At 36.6% G+C, this 22426-nt stretch overlaps 1 protein-coding gene across 6 annotated transcripts in view; it reads left to right on the forward strand.

The window, feature by feature from the left end:
• LOC306863622 (CYFIP-related Rac1 interactor B-like) overlaps nucleotides 1-22426 on the forward strand; it is a 67337-nt gene that overhangs the window by 24036 nt on the left and 20875 nt on the right. For 2 of the 6 annotated variants that reach the window (XM_079407075.1, XM_079407078.1), the window contains exons 2-4: nucleotides 412-494; nucleotides 14612-14702; nucleotides 19027-19109. In XM_079407075.1, the coding sequence (XP_079263201.1) occupies nucleotides 19037-19109 (73 nt within the window). In that variant the 5' untranslated portion in view covers nucleotides 412-494; nucleotides 14612-14702; nucleotides 19027-19036. Of the gene's footprint in view, nucleotides 1-411; nucleotides 495-5542; nucleotides 5709-14611; nucleotides 14703-19026; nucleotides 19110-22426 lie in introns of all 6 variants that reach the window. The other 4 variants (XM_079407073.1, XM_079407074.1, XM_079407077.1 and 1 more) reach the window with 3 other exon arrangements.

A 22426-nucleotide genomic window follows, 5' to 3' on the forward strand; every position in this document is an offset into this window, starting at 1 on the left:
TGGTGCACTGCAACCATTTGGCCAAAGCTGTGCACAGTAGTGTTTTGATGACTTTGACACAAGACAACACACTGTTTGTTTCTGTGGTAATGGACTCAGGTTAGTGTGCAGTATGGTATAACAGGCCCACATGAAACCAAAGGAAGTCTGAAGCAAGTTTGAATTTAGGAACTTAACATGCACTGAGTGATTACGTTGTGAGAATGCATTAGTCTTGAAGGCTTTAGTGTGTTAAAGCTTATTTCTGGAATTTGAATTGTGAAATTATGGGGAGAAAGACTTTAAAAGAAACTTGTAGAAGAATTGAAATGGGGAAATGCTGTTTAAAAGCACACACAATCAGTGATATCACATTTTACAATTTCTTATTTTGAGTTGTTATAATAAACTCTTTCTCTTCTCTCTTTTCAGATTGTTAGTATTTCTGTAGGATTGCGACCTTGGTGAGTGCCTGGATAGGCCTCCCTTCTGTCATCTCCTCTGTTTTTCTGCTGGTAAGCATCTCCACACACAATCACAGCTCTATTACAGCTACTGTGCAGTTGTTTTACTGTATCTGAACTGTTGTGAAGTCATTGTTTTATTAAGGCTTGTGTATTAATTATCATTTTTCAAGGGCAGTTAGCCTAAGAAGTCACTTGCTCTTCTTCAATTGAACATGTAACTATGTTACCAGAACTCATTTAAATAGGTCATATCATGAAAATCGTTATTAATTTTTCCCCTGTGGATTTTGGAAAAGATTTCAATAAGATTTCATTTTTGGAAATTATTATATACACTACCATTCAGATATTATTTGGGTTTGGTAAGAATTATCTAATGTTCACAAAGTAACAGTAAAACGGTAATATTGTAAAATAGTATAACCATTTATTATTATTAATACAACTTTTTTTCTAATTTAATGTTTTAACATGTCATTTATTCTTGTCATGCCAAAGCTGATTCGGAGCTCAAGAAACATTTCTTATCAATATTTTTGTGCTGCTTACTATTTTTGTGAAAACCATGAAACTTTCTTTTTCTTCAGGATTCTTTGATGAAATAGAAATCTTTTATTACATTTAGGGATGCACAATATTGGATTTTTGCCGATATCCAATATGCCGATCAATTTCAACAAATTTTGCCGATAGCCGATGCCGATATATAATTATTTTTCATTTTGGTTAGTTTTTAACAAGAACTTGTTTGTTAGAATTAAATAAACAATAATAAAGTTATTTTATAATGACAGTACATTGAAGATTTGAAAATAACTATGAATAAACTATATATTAATTACTGCATTTGTTTTTGTTTTTTTATCAGAAAGATGCAGTGGTAACCTTAACATTTTATTTTATGATTTAACATTTTTAAATGGTCTAAAAGCAAAAGAGTAGTAAAAATTCTGAAAAGCTTTTGTAGCTCATAATTTGTTTAAAAAATATAACATATTACACATTAATGAATAAATCAGTATATAAAATTAAGTGCCATGTTTGTTTGTTTTTTTGTGTTTTTTTCTCATGTAAGCATTAGCTTCTGACTTTTTAAATCAAAACATACTCATGATTTTATGGCATCAATTACTGCTTTATGTAATCAGAAACAGTCTAAATATTATTTGTGTATTTTGCTTTCATTTTATTAGAAGTAGGCCAACAGCGTACTCCTTACTGAGCTGGTGTTAGGACCCGGGAGATGCTGCCGCTGCACGTGCTATTAGTGTTTCCTCTATCATACACCGAACGCTTCATTCTGTATGTGCAGTCTCAGTTTAAATGCAGCAATCCAAAACAGTGAATCCAATCACCATTCAGGCAAAACTTTGCTTCAAGAATGAGCCAGAACACTTACATGATCTAATCGCACTGCTGACATTATCTAATCGCTAGCAGACCCTGAGCACATATGAGTTAATTGTATTCCTCTTATCGGCAAGACATATTGGCATAACTTTTCATATTGGGCCGATTCCGATATTGGTCCGATAATATTGCGCATCCCTAATTACACTAAGTATACTTACCAGGGTTTGAAATTAATGTGGGCTTGTAGAAAAAATGCCACCAAAATAAAGAAAAATGCCCCACAAATTCAAGATAAAGGGGTAAAAATTGCCCCTCCACAATGAAACAATCGACTATGGCCGTCATGATTAAAATAAAATGTGAAAATGAATGAAAAGTGTCTATTTGCAGAATTACATTTTGAAGTTTTTATTGTGGGGGCAGTCGTGGCCTAGTGGATAGAGATTTGGACTTGTAACCCGAAGGTCGTGGGTTCGAGTCTCAGGTCCGGCAGGGATTGTAGGTGTGGAGTGAATAACCAACACCCTCAATACCACGACTGAGGTGAGACCCTTGAGCAAGGGACCGAACCACCAACTGCTCCCCAGGCGCCGCAGCAATGGCTGTCCACTGCTCCGGGTGTATGTTCACCACTGTGTGTGTGCACTTGGATGGGTTAAATGCAGAGCACAAATTCCGAGTATGGGTCACCATACTTGGCCACACACCACTTCCCTTTCCCTTTCCCCCCTTAAAAATGCATTCAGTGAATGAATTGCAGTCTTCCAAAACTTTCACATCAGAATGTCACTGTAGTCCAGTTGTCCAAAACACTTCCTTTTTTTTTTGCATTCCCCTGATATCTTAGCAATGATTCTCTTTTGTCAGTGCAGGGTGTGCTGTTGAGCTCAAGCTGTTGTGTGATTCTGCTCTGAGCTGCTGGATTGGGGTGTGGGGCATTCATGGTTCTGTGTTTTCTGGTATGTGGAGTCTTCCTGCCCTTGTGGATGTTGATGTGTTGCAGGTGTTTATCATCCATCTTAGCATTTGTGATTGGTTTGAACGATGAGATAAGCTTTGAATTCTTTCGTTTAAGCCTCAGACACAAGCGTAAAACAATTTAGTTTGTTTATTGTTTTATGATTTACTTGATGCAGTATTTTTTTTTGTTGTTGTTTGAAGAGTTTGTACACTTATAATTGATCATCCTCAACTTTATAGTCTGAGATGCATCTGAGAAAGTAGTGCTGTTTTCCCAGCAGTTGATGACATGAGTAGTTCTCAAGTTCTGTCACAGTTGTTTCAAGCCAGGGTTATTATAGTTAACTAAAACCATAATAGGAAACATTGCCAATACTTAAAGTCATATAAACGTTGACTGAAATAAAATAAAATAAAATATATAAAAATATTCAAACTTATTTTAATTTAGTTGCCAAAGCAACATTTCTCATTCATTTAGTTTGATAATGTACTAAAATCACTGGAGCTCCTCAGGGCTGCGTACTCTCCCCACTGCTCTTCTCCCTCTACACCAACGACTGCACCTCTAAAGACCCCTCTGTCAAGCTCCTGAAGTTTGCAGACGACACCACACTGATCGGCCTCATCCAGGATGGTGACGAGTCTGCTTACAGACAGGAGGTTAAGGAGCTGGCTGTCTGGTGCAGTCTTAACAACCTGGAGCTTAACACGCTCAAAACTGTCGAGATGATAGTGGACTTCAGGAGAAACCCCCCTGCTCTCCTCCCAGTCACCATAATGAACAGCACTGTGACTGCAGTGGAGTCATTCAGATTCCTGGGAACCACCATCTCCCAGGACCTGAAGTGGGATATTCACATTGACTCCATTGTCAGGAAGGCCCAGCAGAGGTTGTACTTTCTTCGCCAGCTGAGGAAGTTCAACCTGCCACAGGAGCTGCTTAAACAGTTATACTCTGCTATCATTGAATCCATCCTCTGCACTTCTATAACTGTCTGGTTCAGCTCAGCTACCAAATCTGACCTCAGAAGACGGAGGGTAGTCTGGACTGCTGAGCGTATCATTGGTACAACCCTCTCCACTCTCCAAGAACTGTACTTATCCAGAGTGAGCAAAAGGGCTGGTAAAATCACTCTGGACCCCTCACACCCAGCACGCTCCCTCTTTGAACTGTTACTGTCTGGTCGACGCTACAGAGCTCTGAGCACCAGAACGACCAGAAACAGAAACAGTTTCTTCCCTCAGGCAATCCATCTCATGAACACTCAACAATAAACGTGGAACACACAACTATAATATTTTATCCATTCACCACACTCACTTATTTTATCTTTATTTTCTCATTTCTAATTTGCACATACTTGACCTGTACATACATAGTTGTCTATATTATATACTGTTTTTCTGCTGCTTTGTACATTGCCTTTTGGTTAATTGTTGTTATTCTTTTATTATCTTGTGTCCTGTCCTGTTGCTGTCTTTCTGTTGCACTGTGGAGCTTCTGTCACTACAACAAATTCCTTGTATGTGTAAACATACTTGGCCAATAAAGCTCATTCTCATTCTGATTCTGATTCTAAAATAACTAAAACAGGGATAAAAAAATGAACAAAAACAATATATTATATTAAATAATAATAAAACATATTTAAACAGTTACTAGAATTGACTAAATGAAAACAGAAAATTTAAATTTTCTGCGTTATAATAATATATAATGCATACAAATCAATTACAAATATAAAAACCTATAATAGTATGTAAATTATGCTAAAATAGCATAAAATATATAAATATACTCAAACTTATTTTCATGTCTCATTCATTTCTCATTCATTTAGTTTGATAATGCACTTAAATAACTAAAACAGTGATGAAAATAATTGTATGAAATAACAATAAAATATATTTACTAGAAATGACAAAATGAAAACAGAAAACACAAAAATAAAAACTCAATTCAAAATAATATATAAAATATAAAAATCTATTAAAAAATGTATATTTGTATGTAATATAGCTTAACAATGTTTAAAGCTAAATTAAAAAAGAGAAAATATCTTGCGTTGCATTTTATCCTGAAGAGATGTCAGCCCAGATTGTGTAACGTGGTTACTACGGAAGTGAACAGCATTGTGGGATATAAAGAGGGTTTGAGTAATGCAGCTTCCTGTTCCTCTAGGATGGTGTCTTATGTAATCAAAGGGTCAGAGTTTGCAGAAGGTGGCCCCATTTATATGCATGATGGAGGGGTGTTTAAAGCCAAGCAAATAGCTGTTTTTTCGTTCCTCTGAGCGTGCAGTGGGTACTGAATGTGTGCATCTTTAGTCGGATGAGCAGGAATGCTTAGAATGCTTTGATAAAAAGGGGGGTTTTTAGGGCCCTTTTTGCTTAAAGCTTCTGTTTCAGTTTCTGTAGTTAATACTGAACATAACCCAGTGTATTTTTATTAACAGTGTGATTTGGGCCTTGTTGTGCTTAATTGTGATGTAAATTTCCATTACTTGTCATTTACATGACGACCCTTCTGACTTTTTTTTGCTTGCGTCTTTTTCCACCAATTTATTTTAATTTCATTATTTTAATTTCCTGCCCCTAACCTCTCATATTTATTTTTGCTTTTGTTTCCATGGATACCTTGACAATGGCACACATAATTGCTGTGGTTGTGAACACACCCTTCACATCTGACAGCTATCTGTAAGAGGAAAACTAGTGCGTGAAGTAAATCAACATGCACGCAGTTTCATTATGCCAGGTCATGATGTTGTGCGTTACAGGAGATGCATTTGGATTATTCCAAATCTTGTGGCTGGGAGCCAATGAAAACACCTTGTACTTTCGCGGAGCGAGGATGGATTATATGTGACTAGCAGTGGAGCCTGAGGTCATCTTTAACCGTGTCAGCCCCACCCCCTACATATCAGCCAATGCTGCCACTGTCTGGTAATCTTGAAAACGGCCTCTACAAGAGGATTCACCACTGTAATAGGATTTACATGATTGCTCTGAGCTATTTGTTGTTAGAATAACTGTACGATTAATGCCTGATTATTATCTGGAAGTATCAGTAAGACTGTCTGTTCAAAGCTTCACAACAGTTACAGTCTGTCTGTCTGCATTTTGTCTAGAGATGAGTTATTGGATTACTGGTTATTTCAAAAATTATTTAAACTGAAAAACAAGCCTCTTTCTTATGTGAATACTAATTCTGGTTATAATTAAACCAATGTGTTGACCAGCATTCCTTCAATCCAGAATAAAGGTCATGGAAAAGTTGTTTGAAAGAAATTCTGTTCATCGAGGATGCATTGATTAAAAAATAACAGTATTGACTTTTCTGTTTTAAATTAAAAAATACTGTTCTTTTGAACTTTCTGTTAATTAATGAATCCCAAAAATGTAAGTCAAAAAAAAAAATAAAAAAAAATTAAGCAGCACACCGGGCTTTTTGTTTGTTTGTTTTCTAGTGACTAGTGATGTGACATACTGCCAAGTATGGTGACCCATACTCATACACGGAATTCGTGCATTTAACCCACCCAAAGTGCACACACACACACACACACACCGTGAACACACACCCGGAGCAGTGGGCAGCCATTTATGCTGTGGCGCCCGGGGAGCAGTTGGGGGTTGCTCAAGGGCACCTCAGTCGTGGTATTGAGGGTGGAGAGAGCGCTGGACATTCACTCCCCCCACCTACAATCCCTGCCGGCCCGAGACTCGAACCCGCAACCTTTGGGTTACGAGTCCAAATCTCTAACCATTAGGCCACGCCTTCTTACATTGATAAGTGTGACACTGAAGACCAGAGCAATGGCTACTGGAATGAATTAAATACAGGAATAAATTACGTTGAAATTGAACATTTCTAAATATTATATTTTGTTTGATTTAGTAAATGCAACCTTGGTGAGCATAAGTGCTGGTCAGACAAATATATGTAAATAAAATAATTTTCATAAAATATTTTTAGTTACTAGAGACAGTGCTGGGTAGTTACTAATTACATGTTACATAATCAGATTTAAAAAATTAAGTACTTATGTTATATTATATTACATTTTAAAATACTTGAAATAAGACTAGTTACTTTTTTATTGATTACATGATTATATATTCACACAAGTCTTTGTCTTAGGAAAGCTTTTTTCTTTCAAACATTAAAATGCACAAAATCATGATTTTATTTTATTTTTTTCATATAAAGTAGGAATTCCGTTATTTGCAAGTTCACAGTTCTTTGACGTTGGTTAATGGTCACCAGCGTCAAAGAACTGGTAATTGGTTTTAATGCTTACTAAAAAAAAAAAATATTCTATTTGTTTACCTGCATGTCATTTTATTTTGATTGTTGTTTTAAAATGATTTATTTGAATTTTAAATTTTTTATGATTTAAATAATTATTCACTTTTCATTAAACTCACAAACCCCCTGCAGTTTCTTTACAGATGCCAGTTTGGGAAACATTGACGTAATGCACTTCATGATTTTAATAACAACGAATGGAACATTTTTTCATTGTCTTTGTATTTTCATGTCAATATGGTACAATATTATCCTTTTAAAATTAATGTGATAAACGTCTTAGGTCAAAAGTAATCTAAAAGTAGTCTATTATATCACTTAAAGTGTGTAATGTAATGGATTACGTTACTAACTACAATTTTTGTTGTGTAATTTGGAATCAGTAACGTGGTGGGATCTGGTGAAGAGACTGGATTCAATATTCCTAGCATGGAGATCTGATCTAATATTACTCAACCCAGACTTTTAAGTGGTAATGTAATAGTTTATAGCTTAGATATGAATTATTTCATTAGTCAAAAAGTATAGAATGGAATTGAAAAGTATAGCTAGAATATGCGGATAGTTGTAGTAACACAGTGAAAACTGCTACAAATACGGTGTTGTGGGTGGTTTGCCAGGTAGCCTACATCTCTGTGGTTGCTAATAAGGTGTTTTGAGTCCTTGTCTGTACATTGTCTGTATGGTTTCTTTCTTTCTTTCTAATAATAGTAAGTATCCCATCTCAAATCACTAATATTCTCTGGACATGGTTCATGGTTTTGCTAGCAGGGAATTTTCTATTATTGAATCTACTATGTAAATGTGCTCTGTTTACCCTATTTATAAAGTCTATTGCAGCTGAAACAAAACACATTAAGTTTGGTTTAGTTTATTTTGGCTTTCATGGTATTTCTAGGTGAAAATGTCAGTAGTGGTTGATGTAATGCATATTTGGTATGTTATACTTTTGTGATGTTGGATTGTGTTAGTGATCGCTTATTTTGTACAGCAGGTGGCACCATTTGCTAAGTTATTGTCGTTGTCAAAGTTGTGAATGTGTTTCATGATAGCATATATTCATTTCTGAACAAATATTTTCCAATAGATAGACTGGACTGAATCAGCTCTGAATCACTGTATAGATGTTGCTTGTCTGAGGATCTTGAAGGCATTAGTTAAGTCAGATGCGAGAAACAATGCCATATGGTGACTGGTAGGCACCTAAATTTATGATGAAAATAAATGCATACGTTTTATAATAATAGTTCTTTTGTAGCGGATAACTAAATAACAGCAAATCTAAATATACATATTGCAGTTTGAATGTGGATGGACTTGTTTTGCTTTTTCATTGACCTTTGGCTACAATTGCCCTTTTAAGACAAGATGAGGTAAAGTGGTGCTGAGAGAACAGACACAGCCACTGCCTAGAGATCTGAGACATCTTTTAAGTATGAGAAGGATGGCAGTGTGTTTTGTGAGTCAGTCAGTGCCTGCTCTAAGAGACATGTTGATGCAGCTGAAGGGAGTGGAAGGATTAGTTAAATATTCATTGGGTTAGCTCCCCTTTCATTTACTTTGTCATTATACACTGCACTTACCACCCACCCATGCATACCACAAGCATTTTACAGACGTGTCATTCCCCTGCTGTATAAATGTCAAAATCATTCTGCATCGACTGTCTCTTATAAAGTTTATAAAGCTGTCTTTCAGTAAAGCTGCTACTGATCTCAATGTACCCGCTTTATCATTTCCCCATTGGTAATATTTAAATTGAATAAATAAAAAAAAGATTGTTCTTTAACTTTTTACCTTCCTTTACCCTTTTTTAGCCTCATTATGACATTTATGTCTCTCCAAGAATAGGGATTTTGGGTATTTTCTGGATGTGAAATATTCATTGCAGTATATACATTACATTTCAGAAATGCTGTTTATTTTATTTTATTGTTTTATTTTTTATCTTTTTTTTTTCTATTATCCATTTTCACTACCACCTTTGTAGGGTGACTGACAAGGATGCTGAAGCCTATCTCAGCATCTCTGATTGCAAGCATTAAAAATGTAAATGTATTAAATAAAAAAAATTAAACCATGTTTTATAATTCTATTTATTTACGCTCCCCAAACCATTTGTCCTGTTTAGGATAACAGATGCTGGGGCCTTTTTTAATTTAATTTAATTTATTTTATTAAGTCTTTATTTTATTCTTTTATTTTATTGATTGATTTTGATTGATTGCATTTTTATTTTATTTTTTTTACCCAGCGAATAGGGAGTGGCCCTCTGCACACACCTTCCATGCTGTCAGCAGAGGGTGCTCTGTGCCTAAAAAAGGAACTTAGCACAAATCCACCTTGTGCCATGCATACCCCCAAAAATCCCATCTTAATTTGACAGTGACCCTCATACTCTGCATTAACAGCTCTCCTGACTGCCACACACTTACTCTGAATTAAGAAAACGAAAGAAACTGAAATGAGCATTGGCTCTTTTTTTTAAATGTCAAGTAATAACATGTCAAGTAATGTCAAAAAATGTTTGATTATTTAGTTGTGGTGAGTTATCCAATGACAAAAGGACATTGGTGTCTAGAAAAGTGGGTCAGACATTTTTATTTTTCACACACACACACACACACACACACACTTCATCTTCAGGCTGTGAAAGTGTCATAATCTGACATATGACATTCTCAGATCTTAAAGACCTTCACAGTGAAAGGAGGACACCAAGTCACATGAATTCTTTCCAATTCTGCCGTTTTCCGAAGCGGACATGGATATTACGAGGCGGGATGCATTAAGTTCTGTCTCCTAGTTGTTGTTTGTTTTCTTTTGGTATAACTCATTTTAGGCTTGATTTTATGATAATCTTTCAAAGGTGCTTCTCTGTAATCACAGCAGCTTCAGAAATGGAAGTGATGCATGTTTGTCGATTAAACAGACTTTGAACATTTGGAACGGGGCAGCTTAAAATTCCTTCTCCCAATATTTCGGATAAGGTTTTGGCTTATGATATTCGGTTGCCATGGTTTCTGGCTTTGATCGTGAGAGGTACAGTAAGAGGTCCTATTGTAGGAGAGATTAACCAAAAATCCGTGCCACTGTTTGTCAGTGCAGCTGACATCAAAGCTACAAATGTCACAGTTGTCATTTGACTGTGTTGTTTGTTGCAGTTAAACTCAACCCGGACGCACCAATAGCTGACATCCTACAAATGCGCCGCAACCTCATTGGCTTATCCAGCTATTTGTTTTGATTTTTGCCACAACATGTTTAAAGAGGGCGTTAAAGCGGCTGTTTACTCCAGTGTAGCCAGTGTGGGCGGAGCTACAAATCACAAACAATCGCACGCTTCCTCTTCCCTCTTTTATCACCCTTCTGATTCCTTCGTTTTTATTTAACGCATTTAACGCTAGGATGGGTTTGGTCAAACAGGTCATGCAAGTTTTGGGGGTGCATAAAGGGCATCTGCACCCCCATTTTCTGTTCATTTTGCTGGGTTTCAAAGGGCTGGGGTGAAATCAGAACTCAGCTACTATAGTTGGCTAATGCGATGTGGCGGCACGCCCCGGGAAATGTAGGTCAAGTTAAAACTGCAAACAAGGATGTAAGTGATGCTGCGTAAGAGTGACACTGCATGATGTATCACATGCACACACACATTACTCATTCTTCAGTATACATTAACAGATATCACTGGCGCACGCTTGGTGTTTGGGAAATGATAGTCAATAAATGCATTGTAAAGGCTGAATTGCATAAATCATTGGCTAAGTCTCTGTTAATTAGATTTTAGACTAGGCTGCTACATTAAGTGTCGCTCTTCTGGCAATATTCTCACATTAGGTTCAATTCTATGCATACTTCACCACATACATAACTGGATTATTGCATCCACTCACTCAAATAAGCGCACACATGAAAATACACACTAATTCTCTCGCTCCCCTCCCCCTCGATGCCAGAGGCAGCCGGTTAGCCACTCCACGGCTGTGCCCACGTGACTGAGGGAATCAGGGAGGGGAGAGGTTGTTGTTTTTTTCCTATGGTGCCACAGCAATAGTGTAGTATGGCGAAGCACGTGGATTCCCATGCTGCAGTGCTCCTGCAGAATTCCAGCATGCCTTACATCCAGATAGTTATAGGTTGCGTTGTTAAATCTACTCCTTATATTATATTATATTATATTATTCTAATTGCATTTAATTATTTTCTTCACAATTCAATATGCAATTATTTTAAATTCATAACAGTTATATTCATTCATCACTCTCATGACAATTTTAATATGGGTTATTTATTACATCATTTTATACAATTATCTACATATTATTCCATAAACAGTTATTTTATATAATAGTTTAATAATTATGTATAGTATTTTTTAACATCAATTTGTACAATCAATCTTATGTATTTATGCATCTTAAGAATGGAATGTCAGTTATTCGTAGAATTCCGTGATTAATCAGCGTGTCGCTGTTGCACTAGTTGTGCATTTTTGGTGCATTACCTCATCGCTATTCATATATTCATACACAAGCTCTTAAGTCGGACTACTGCTCCAGTGCCCTCATCCTCCCCTCCGCCTTGCCATTTGCTTTCTGATTGGCTGTTGGGTTGTTTTTGGTAGCACCAGGTTTTTTCAACTCCATGGATACAGTGAAGTGCAAGAGAACTTGCGTGCAGCCAATCACAATGCAGTAGTGAATCGTAAGTGCCCAGCGGGCTTAGACGAGGCCCCCTTTGCCCCCTCCTTCTCCAGAATCCCATCGTATCTCCTCTCCTCCTGCACGCAATCTCCCAGTAGGAGGCTTCGAAAAGAAAACAACCAGGTCAGAGTCTCTCTCTGTCGGAAAGAGCTCGTACGGGGAGCTCGCCTTCACCCTTTGGGACTGCTGTGAATGAAGCTGAGAGGCAAATGCACTGTTAATATAATCTTCGCTCTTGTCTCAGTTTGGCCCACATAGCCTGTTGTCATGAGGAGATATTAGAACCTTGATAAATGTTCTCCACTTTTCACTGTATTATTTTCATTTTTATAAAGGGATCTTATTAGTTCCTAATTCATACACCTCGATCATGTTTGTTCTTATAATAATGAAATAAGGTTCAATGTATTTTGCATTTATGATAATGAATGTTTTGTATCAAATGTAGCTTTTATCAGATTTTTTTTTTTTTTAAGAAATATGATTGTCATATTGGATTTTTGAGATGACCGTCCTTGGAATGACCCCTAATGGCTGGAGGGAGTGCTGGGTGGGATTTAGGGTTGATGCACTTGGCAGCAGTACATCATTGGCATGACTTGGATTCAGGTCACATTTATTCTAAGTAACTTTCCAACAGTGGATGAGTATAAACACAGTAAATCTAGTACAAAAAGCATTATTATACTATCCGTCCGTCCATGTTACCCATGCAAAACTTGCCACCATAATGCTTTTGTACCATGGAACGTTGACAATATGTTGATTTGTGGTTGTTAAAGTGTTCTGAGTGTGTTTCACTCGTTCATTGCTATGTTTAGAAGGGTATTGTGGGTCATTGCTAGGTTCAAAAGTTTAAGGACAGCAAGCTTTTTTTTTTTTTTTTGAATTTGAAAAACCTCTATTATGCTTACTATGGCTAACAGTAAAACATAAAAACAGTAATATTGTAAAATATTGAAAGGCATTTATAAAATGTTTATATTTAGATCGATTTAACACATTATTATGCTAAATGCATTTTTTTTTTTTTTTTTACTCTTGACCTGAATTTATTAAACAGAACTTTTAAAGATACAGTGTAGCTGGATCAGTGTTTTCAGAAGCTTCATTTATTGGTATATTTACACAGACTGTTCATTTTATATTATATTGTAGCTTTAAAATATTATAATGTGAATTTGGCTTTCATGGCTATTCAGATTTCTCTGGGCTTTTTCTGTAGTTTTATTGTTGTTTTTGATTGTCCATAAAGTTAATATGCTCTGTAGCTCCCTTTTGCACACCTAAAAATTTAGACCAAATGCCACCTTTGCAAGCAAGCCGAAGCAAAATCTGTTATTTTGCACTACTTCAGCAGTTGTTTTGTGAGGTTGGTGATCGATTCACGCCACTGACCTTGAACTCTAATCCTGAGCTTTGCTAAGCCTTGACTTCCACATGATCCTCAGCGTGGCTTTAACCTGTCACGGCCCCTCACCATGTGTCCATGTCTCTTTTGTAAAGTGTGAATGTCTGAATCAGTTAGAGTGCGCTGGCTCGAGGGAGCCTTGCTTCTGTCAGTATGGGTTAGAGTGCTTTTGATCATTGGTTTACTGTCAGCAACTTCCATGTACGGTCCCTGGTACCTGTTTGAGACCCTCATGCACACAGACGGTCCCAACTCAGACGCTCACCTGACTTTAACCTCACCAGCGTCACTCCTCGTCAAATCTCTCACGCCCATTGTCTCTTTGTCTCAGCTTCCAGACACTCTCTGTCTCTGTCGTCCTGTTCACCTGTCTACCTGTTCATGTCTCAACTTTTCACCTGTCAGCAGCCTGTCTCCTGTCACTGTAATACACCCTCTCCTGCTCTCTTCCATGTTCCCAGTTCAGACATACACGAATAGCTGGCAGGAAATTTTAATGTCACATTGTGTGCCGTGTTAAGCTAAAAATAATATAGAGATAATTTAAAATATTTTTCCTTTAATTATTATTAGGGCTGTAAATCAGTTGAAACTTAATCATATTTAATAATTGAATTACATGGCATGCCATTATCAGTGTTAATTACATAATAATATTAATTTGAATTATTTATTTATTAATATAGTAGTTAATAAAGTAAATAAAAGTAAGCTGACTCAAAGACATTACAACGAAAGCATGGAATAGTCAAAAAGCTTTAGAACTCAGTATATCACAAGAATATTACCTTTTTATATATAATTATTATTAAACTCTTTCGTCTTGTCTTTGGTCATTGTATTGCACTTCACTGTATTGATTGATTGATTTATTTTTCTTAAATGAAATAACATTTTTAAAAATGAAATTGTGAGTTTTCCCTTATGTTTAACCTAAAATAGTGGATGTTGGTTAATAAAATGTACTGTGACTCCTCACATCCTAACCATATACATAAACCCACTGCCAATATCACTTGTTGAATCCAAAAACAAGGAAAAAAAAACAAACAATTAGTTATTTTTATACTTTGATTTCAACATTCCTGTGCACCTGCATATTTATGACTGTAATATTTATTGTAATGACAGGTATATAGGGGTGACTGTTTGTCTCATGCTGTCTAGGTCTGCAGCTAGATTATATAACACCCATTCATACACATACACACTCATGTCTGTGACCTACATCTAGCCGCCTGTATGCTTATGTCTGTGTTCTTACACTCATCACTCTTCCCGCCAGAGGCACAGGAATCGTGGGTAGTATGCTGCTGTTGTTATGGCCTAGATTGACCCTTTTCCTCTTGTTTGCTTTGCTCTGCTCTTTTATCTTTTATACTAGGTGAAAGTAAACACAACCCAATCTTTTTGTGTGTTTCAGTCTTTTTGTATTATGCAGATACCTTTACGACAGGCTGTGAAAGAATTGCAGACAATTCCTGTTTAGTGTGTGTGTGTTTATAGATAAACAGGTAGGTAAAGATGGGTAATTTATTCCTAAAATTGCTGTTATATATTATATTATATTATATAATTTCCATTAAAATTGTTTATTGGCTTTAATGCATTTAATAAACAATTATTGACAATTATTTTTATGTTATGTCTGTCATTAAAATTCAGATTTTTTCCAAAAAAATTAAGCATAAAAAGTTGAATTTCTTGTTTACGTATTTTTCTTCTGCTTAGTTGTAATTTTTAATAGGTTAGCTGCAGCTAAACTGTGCATTTGGTAAATGTGTACAGCTCCTCTCTTGACACTCATAGAAAAAAAACTTTCCTTCAGACCAGTGCAGTTCTTGGTAAAAACCACTTTTATACAGAGAAATGCCATTGAGACTTGTGGTGGAGGCATTTTCCCATCAGCTAACATTGTTTATCGGGTTTGATGTCAGGTGTCTGTGTTGGAGGAGCCTGGTGTGCATTGGAGGAAGGATGTTTTTTTTCCCCTTCCGTAGGTTTTCTCAGAATCTTTTATAGTTGATTTTCTCTTAGATAGGCTAAAAAATTTTGTTTTTTAAAACTTGAAAGGTATTGAAGAAATATTGTACAGATCTGTAGCATTGGCAGTCAACTTTCCATGTTAGTCATAGATTAACATGCATCACCAAGCATAGTTGCAAATACAATGACGCTTTTAAGCAGGTTTCCCAAATATTCCCCCATTTTCCATTGTTGCTAACGGTTCATCCTGAAACTCACACCATTGTTTGTGTCAATTGAGTCAAGTCACTGTGTTGGACTGCTTAACTGTTGTTTACACTCCTTGGGACGTCATCCTAAACCCCAAAGTGTGCTTTAGTCTTGCGTTTACTTAGCACATACGTACAGCTGAATACATAGCTTTGCATAGTACACTCCAATTGATAGCGGGGGAACACAGGTGCTCAACTTGTGCACCAGAAAGTTGGTGCACTCATCAACACAGGCGTTTATTGTTGCTCTTCTCTATAGTTATTTGCTGTGGTTCCATCTTTTCATTTTCTTTTTCGATTGTGAGCCATGGGCCGAGGCAGTGTTGCTTACACTATAGTTCATCAGAGTAGTCCTGAATACTAAGTAGGTATGCGGTCATTAATTAATGAGCCCATGGATGTGACACCATCACAAAAACTGTTTTTGAACAAGCCGTTTACAAGGGGTGCTCCAATCAGGATTTTTGAGACCGATCACCGAAAGCAGTATTTGCCGATTCGATCATCGATACCAGTCTTTGTAAAGCTTCTTTTTATCATGTAGAATTCTTTATAGTGATGATCCAATCAAGATTTTTTGACATTTATTTAGGGCCTGAATTTCATTTTTGAAAAAGAATCCCTCCCTTTGGTAACTCTCTTGTGAGAGAGGATTTTTTAATTTGAGGGGTGGAGGAGGGCATTTTTTTTACAAAAATATACATTTATCTCACCTTTACATTTGATCCTGCACTGCATTTTTGTTTTGACAATCGTGCAATTGTTGCACAATAGCTTACACAGCACAAGCCATCTGTCATCTGAACAAACAATTTTACATTGAGTAATATTGCACAAGTTACCAGCATGCATTGCAGCTTGAAAACATTTTATGTTATTTATTATTAAAATATTATGATCGTTTTAAATTTTACTGGCTTAATCTCTGCTGCTGCTGTCACTGTCATGTGGATCAGAGTTCATATTTTTAGTGATTTAAAATTTGATGATCCTCACCATGTTTGAGAATCGTAATCATATCGCAGACTTATAAGTGCATTACTGCCGTCTATCTCTCAAATGGACCATTGGCACTCCTAATTGAGATTGTAGATAGTGTCAATAGTCCATTTGAGAGATAGATGGCAGTTGTTTAATTTGGATTTGTCTGTGCATGTTTTTTGTTTTTTTTACTCTCAAAAATTTGTTGCCCATTGACTGGCATTATATGACTGACAGACTGCAATGGTTTGAATTAAAAATCTTTGTTTGTATTCTACTGAAGAAACAAAGTCACCTACATCTTGGTTAGCCTGGGGGTAAGCAAATAACATACAATTTTAATTTTTGGGTCCTTTTTTACACAGTACAGTAATACAATCTTTCATAGATGTGTTTAAATGCAATAAATATAAGAAACACATTATTCAATGCTCTTTACTTTTGCATTTACTTCTAGATTTTTTTATATTAAGTTGCTCAAGCAAGTGACAAAACATTTAAAGTACTTTTCTTACATCACAAACATTCTAAATTAAAACTTACCATTGACCAAGTCAGCTCTACTGCCTTTTCTTTGGCATTTAAGTCTTTTACAAGCAATCCTGCGGTTCATAAAGAACAATGAGCTTTTCACTTTTTATTCAGCACGTGCAACGGAAACGATCGCTGCATTGCTGCAGACATACGGCTCCTGGAACGCACTGCTGGACCACAACCGTGTGCAGTATGAATCTAATCCGTTAACATGAGCGCGGAAAAAATACGCACAATGCATACGCAATGCAAACGGTGTGTGTGATTTGAAGCCATTTGCGCATTTTGAGAGAGAGCGTGCACGGTGATTCACAAGTTACTTTATAAGTTATTTAATGAAGAAATATGAATTGTACAAGATTATAATTATTTCACCCGCGCCGGACAGAGTCAGACGGTGCTGCTGCATGTCTTGTCAATCCTCTCACGGCAGGCGCGTCATTCAATTGAATTGAATTCAAGTTTATTTGTATAGCGCTTTTTACGATACAAATCGTTGCAAAGCAGCTCTACAGGAATTTAAGTTTCCACAATATATTTATATATTGCAGAACCGTAATATATTTGACTTATGGCAAAATTTGGTAATTCTGTATGTTGTCTGAGCTTTGGCATCCTCCGAAGTCCTCTGAGGGGTTGGCATCATCTTTCTCAGGTGTTCGGTCATCTCACATCATTTAAGGGTTGGATCCAGACTGAAGGTTGTCATTCCTAGTTACCATGGGATGTTAATCCCGTGGCAGAAACAGAGAAACAAATAGAGACATAATTAGCGTAGCTGCTGGTCCATTTAAGCGAAAATGATTTGTTCAACCCAAGTTAAAGAATAATAATAAACGTACATTTGATCAGATATAACTGCAGTACAAGATTATAAAATGCATTATGTGAATGCTTGGCTAAAGAGATGTGTCTTTAATCTAGATTTAAACAGAGAGAGTGTGTCTGAACCCCGAATGTTATCAGGAAGGCTATTCCAGAGTTTGGGAGCCAAATGTGAAAAAGCTCTACCTCCTTTAGTGGACTTTGCTATCCTAGGTACTACCAAAAGTCCAGAGTTTTGCGACCTTAGGGAGCGGGTTGGATTGTAGTGTGGTAGAAGACAAGTTAGGTACGCAGGAGCTAAACCATTTAGGGCCTTATAGGCAAGTAATAATATTTTGTAAATGATACGGAACTTAATAGGTAGCCAGTGCAGAGACTGTAAAATTGGGGTAATATGATCATATTTTCTTGACCTGGTAAGAACTCTAGCCGCTGCATTTTGGACTGTCTGTAGCTTGTTTATTGAAGATGCAGAACAACCACCTAGCAGTGCATTACAATAGTCCAGTCATCAGCTTGAGATCGTTTTTTTTTTTTAGATCTGCCGTTTTAGAGACCGCCGATCAAACATCCCAACGCGATTATCGGCCGATAGTTATCGGTAAGCGATCAATCGGAGCACCCCTACCGTTTACCATAAATGCTTTTTGTGAAATGACCCCTCTATTGAACATCTTGGGAATGTGAGTTTTCCTTCCTCGAGTTTGCTGTTTGGAAGGATAATTTGGCCTTGCTTCTGTATTTCACTCATGTCTACTGTTATTCACGTTTTGCAAATGCAAAATGTTAAACTCAGTAGCCTCAGTTATCTCAAGAGAATTAATGGTTTTAGAGGGCTGTTTTTGCCTCTAAAAACACTAGTCTACTTCCTAAATCTTGACTTTGAAAGCTTGGGGCCCCTCAATAGGGAACTAAACGTGAGCAGTAGGCATGACATGCACGGTTGGCACTGGCCACCAAAGTACAGGGATTCCCGTAACTCTGTGTGTGTGCTGAAGGAGGGGGGTTACAGTAGTGACATCTGGTCGACCCAAGGCCCTGCACAGGAAAACCACTGCGTCTGGAGAGTGGAAGCTATGGGGTAAAGGGAGGGCGCGTCGACTGGTGGTTGGAAGGACGATGATTTCTTGACTGATAACAGGGGAGATTAGTGCCATGATAGAATAAAAGTATGGCTGTTAAGTGCTGCCCCATGTATGATTATGATTATGATTTCTGTTCAAAATATGTGGCTTAACTCTGTCTTTCTTTTCCCCTTTAGGTACGTTGTCATGGGGAACCTCCTTAAAGTTTTGACATGCACAGATCTTGAACAAGAGCCCAACTTCTTCCTCGATTTCGAAAGTGAGATATTTCTCCCCTTTCCATCGACTCTTTCATTTATTAGCTGTAAACAATCCTTTAATTCTCAAAGCTTACCTCAAAATGCACCAATTTGGTATCTCACGTGTCATTTTTGGTATGTTTGAGAACTGAGATTCTGGGAGACTTGGTGAAGGTCATTACCCGGTCAGCTTGTAAAAAATGCCAGTTGCCCTTTTGGGTCTTGATAATATCTTAAACTCCTTTCCCCTGGAGACTAGTTCATGAATCGCGTACAATCTGCTACCATCTCATTTGCTTGAACCCAAAAACTCTCTCCAAAGCGAAGGAAGGTGAATGAACCAAAGAAAAGAAGACAGTGGAAAATAACAGTTTCCTGGCTTTTATTACCCTCGCCCACAGAACATTTCCATCCTACCATGTTTGTCTCCATTTTTAGTCACATAGTGGTTCCTATGAAGGAAGACAGGAGGCGATATGGAGTCATTGAAACTATTGACTCATTCATGGCTCATCGGTCGCGCACATATAAGAAAAATTCCTATAGTGTCTGCTCAAGAGTTATGTAACAGTTATAAAGAGGGTGGAAGTGCGAGAGACCCCAAGAGACAGAGCGCTAGAACAGGACCTACTGTATCAATACGAAAACATACAAAGATGAAAAAGCTGAGAGATGATTGCACTCTTAATGTGTGGCATCTGAATGCTGGAAATTAAGGAGGTGGCCCTTAATTTCTTAAATTGCATTTGAAGCCAGCTGTGGTTAACAGCTGCCAGTGTCTCATTGAGGGTTCTTTTTTAGATGTGGGCCTAAAGTTTCCACCATTTAAAATTCCACACTTTGCCTTTTAAACATATGAAACTGGCTCAGCTGTGGAGGTTTGACTCAAATACGCTTTAAGATCCCCAGTGAGTAATTCACCCCAAAAATTTAATTTAGTCATTATTTGCTCACTCTCTTGTCACTCCAAACCAGTTTGATTTTGAAGACAAATGAAGATGTTCAGAAGTCTGCACAGCATTATGAATTGCACAAATTTCAGCTGATAGTGATGTCAAGTTTGGACTGTGTATATCCGAAATTAAAGTTCCAAGTTCAAACTATATAAGTGTACAAACTACTATATATAAGATGCTACTTGAAGAGTCAGTCCAAATGAATGTGAGCAACCAAATCACTTGTAATAAAAGGTCTGCTAGTGAAGAATATTTTACAGTAGTCACTTCAACAATCTTAATTTTGTAGTTTTATATTATCCTGGGTGGTATTTTTATTTATTTATTTTTAACAAAAAATGCAACGTTTTTTAGAAATTGAAGTAAACTTTCAATTAAAATACACCAAGTAATATTTAACACAAACATTTGATTGTCCCAGCAATTAGCCATAAATATGAATTTTACTGCAATGTTATTAAGGTTACATTAGAACAAAATAAAAAATGGAAGTTTGATGTTTGATGTTTAGGATTAGTTTGGTGTTTCTCATCAAGGCTACATTTCGTAATATTGTATACAGTCGTGGGCAGAATTATTGGCACCCTTGGTAAATATGATCAAAGAAGGCTCTGAAAATAAACTGCATTATTAATCCTTTTGATCTTTTATTTTTAAAAGTCACAAAAATCTAACCTTTTATTGAACTAAAACAATTGAACATGGGGGAAAATCTAAAAAAAAAAAAATGTTTTTCTCAAATACACGTTGGACACAATTATTGGTACCCCTAGAAATTCTTATGAGTAAAATATCTCTGAAGTATATTCCAATTCATATTCACAATTTTGAGCACTCCAGGGTGATTATGAGCATGAAATTATCCAGCCATGGCTTCCTGTTTCACAGAAATATAAATAGGAGGAAAAACTAAGCCCAAATCCATCACAATGAGAAAAACCAAAGAATATATCTCTGATGTGCAGCAAAAGATAATTGAGCTTCACAAATTAGTGAAGTGGCTTTAAGAAAAGAGCTAGAGCAGTGAAAATTCCCATTTCCACCATCAGGGCAATAATTAAGAATTTCCAATCAACAGAAAATGTTATGAAATTGCCTGGAAGAGGATGTGTGTCTATATCGTCCTAATGCATAGTGCGGAGGAGAGTTGAAGTGGCTAAAGACTCTCCAAGGACCACAACTGGAGAATTGCAGAAAATAGTTGAGTCACGGGGTCAGAAAACCTTAAAAAAAATTTCAAACAGCACCTACATCGCCACATGTTGTTTGGGAGGGTTTCAAGAAAAATTCTCCTAGCTCATCCAAAAAAAATCTCCAGCATATTCAGTTATCAGACACAACTGGAACTTCAAATGGGACTGGCTTCTATGGTCAGATGAAACAAAAAAAAAAAAATTGCTGCTTTTTAGCAGCAAACACTCAAGATGGGTTTGGTGAACACAGGGATAAAAAGTACCCCATGTGTACAATGAAATATACTGATGTATTGTTGATGTTGTGGGCCTATATTTCTGCTGGAGGTCCTGGATATCTTGTTTAGACACATGGCATCATGGATTCTATTAAATACCAACAGATAATTCAACAAGTGACTGACTCTGTTAGAAATCTTATAATGTGCTATGTTTGGATCTTCCAACCATACAATAATCCAAACACAAACCTCAAAAACAACACAAAAATGGGTCACTGGGCACAAAACCAAGCTTCTGCTATGGCCATTCCAGTCCTCTGACCTGAACCCTGTAGAAAATGAGTGAGGTGATCTGAACAGAAGAAGCACCGTCATGGAGCTGGGAATCTGAAGGATCTGGAGAGATTCTGGATGAAAGAATGGTCTCTGATCTCTTGTCAGGTGTTCTCTAACCTCATCAGGCATTATAGGAGAAAATTTAGAGTTGTTAAACTGGCAAATGGAGGTTTCAAAAAGTATTGAATAAAAGGGTGCCATTAATTGTGGCCAATGTGTATTAGAGAAAAACATTTATTTCATAATGATATTTCCCCCCATTTTAAATTCTTATTATCCAATGAAAGGTTAGATTTTTGTGAATTTTTAAAATAAAAGATCATAAGGATTAACAATGCAGATTAATTTTCAGCTCCGCCTTTGATCATATTTACCAAGGGTGCCAATCATTCTGACCACGACTCTAAATACACAGTAATATTGTGAAATGATAAAACAATTTAAAATACTTGTTTTCTGTTTTATTATAATTTAATATGTTATTTATTTTGAAGATTGAATTTTCAGCAGCCATTACTCCAGTCTACAGTATCACATGATCCTTCAGAAATCATTCTAATATGCTGATTTGGGGCTCATTTACATTTACTGTTATTATTATGAATGTTGAAAACCGTTGTGCTGCTTAATA

Source organism: Barbus barbus (genome assembly GCF_936440315.1).
Source record: "Barbus barbus genome assembly, chromosome: 44".
Lineage (NCBI taxonomy): Eukaryota > Metazoa > Chordata > Actinopteri > Cypriniformes > Cyprinidae > Barbus > Barbus barbus.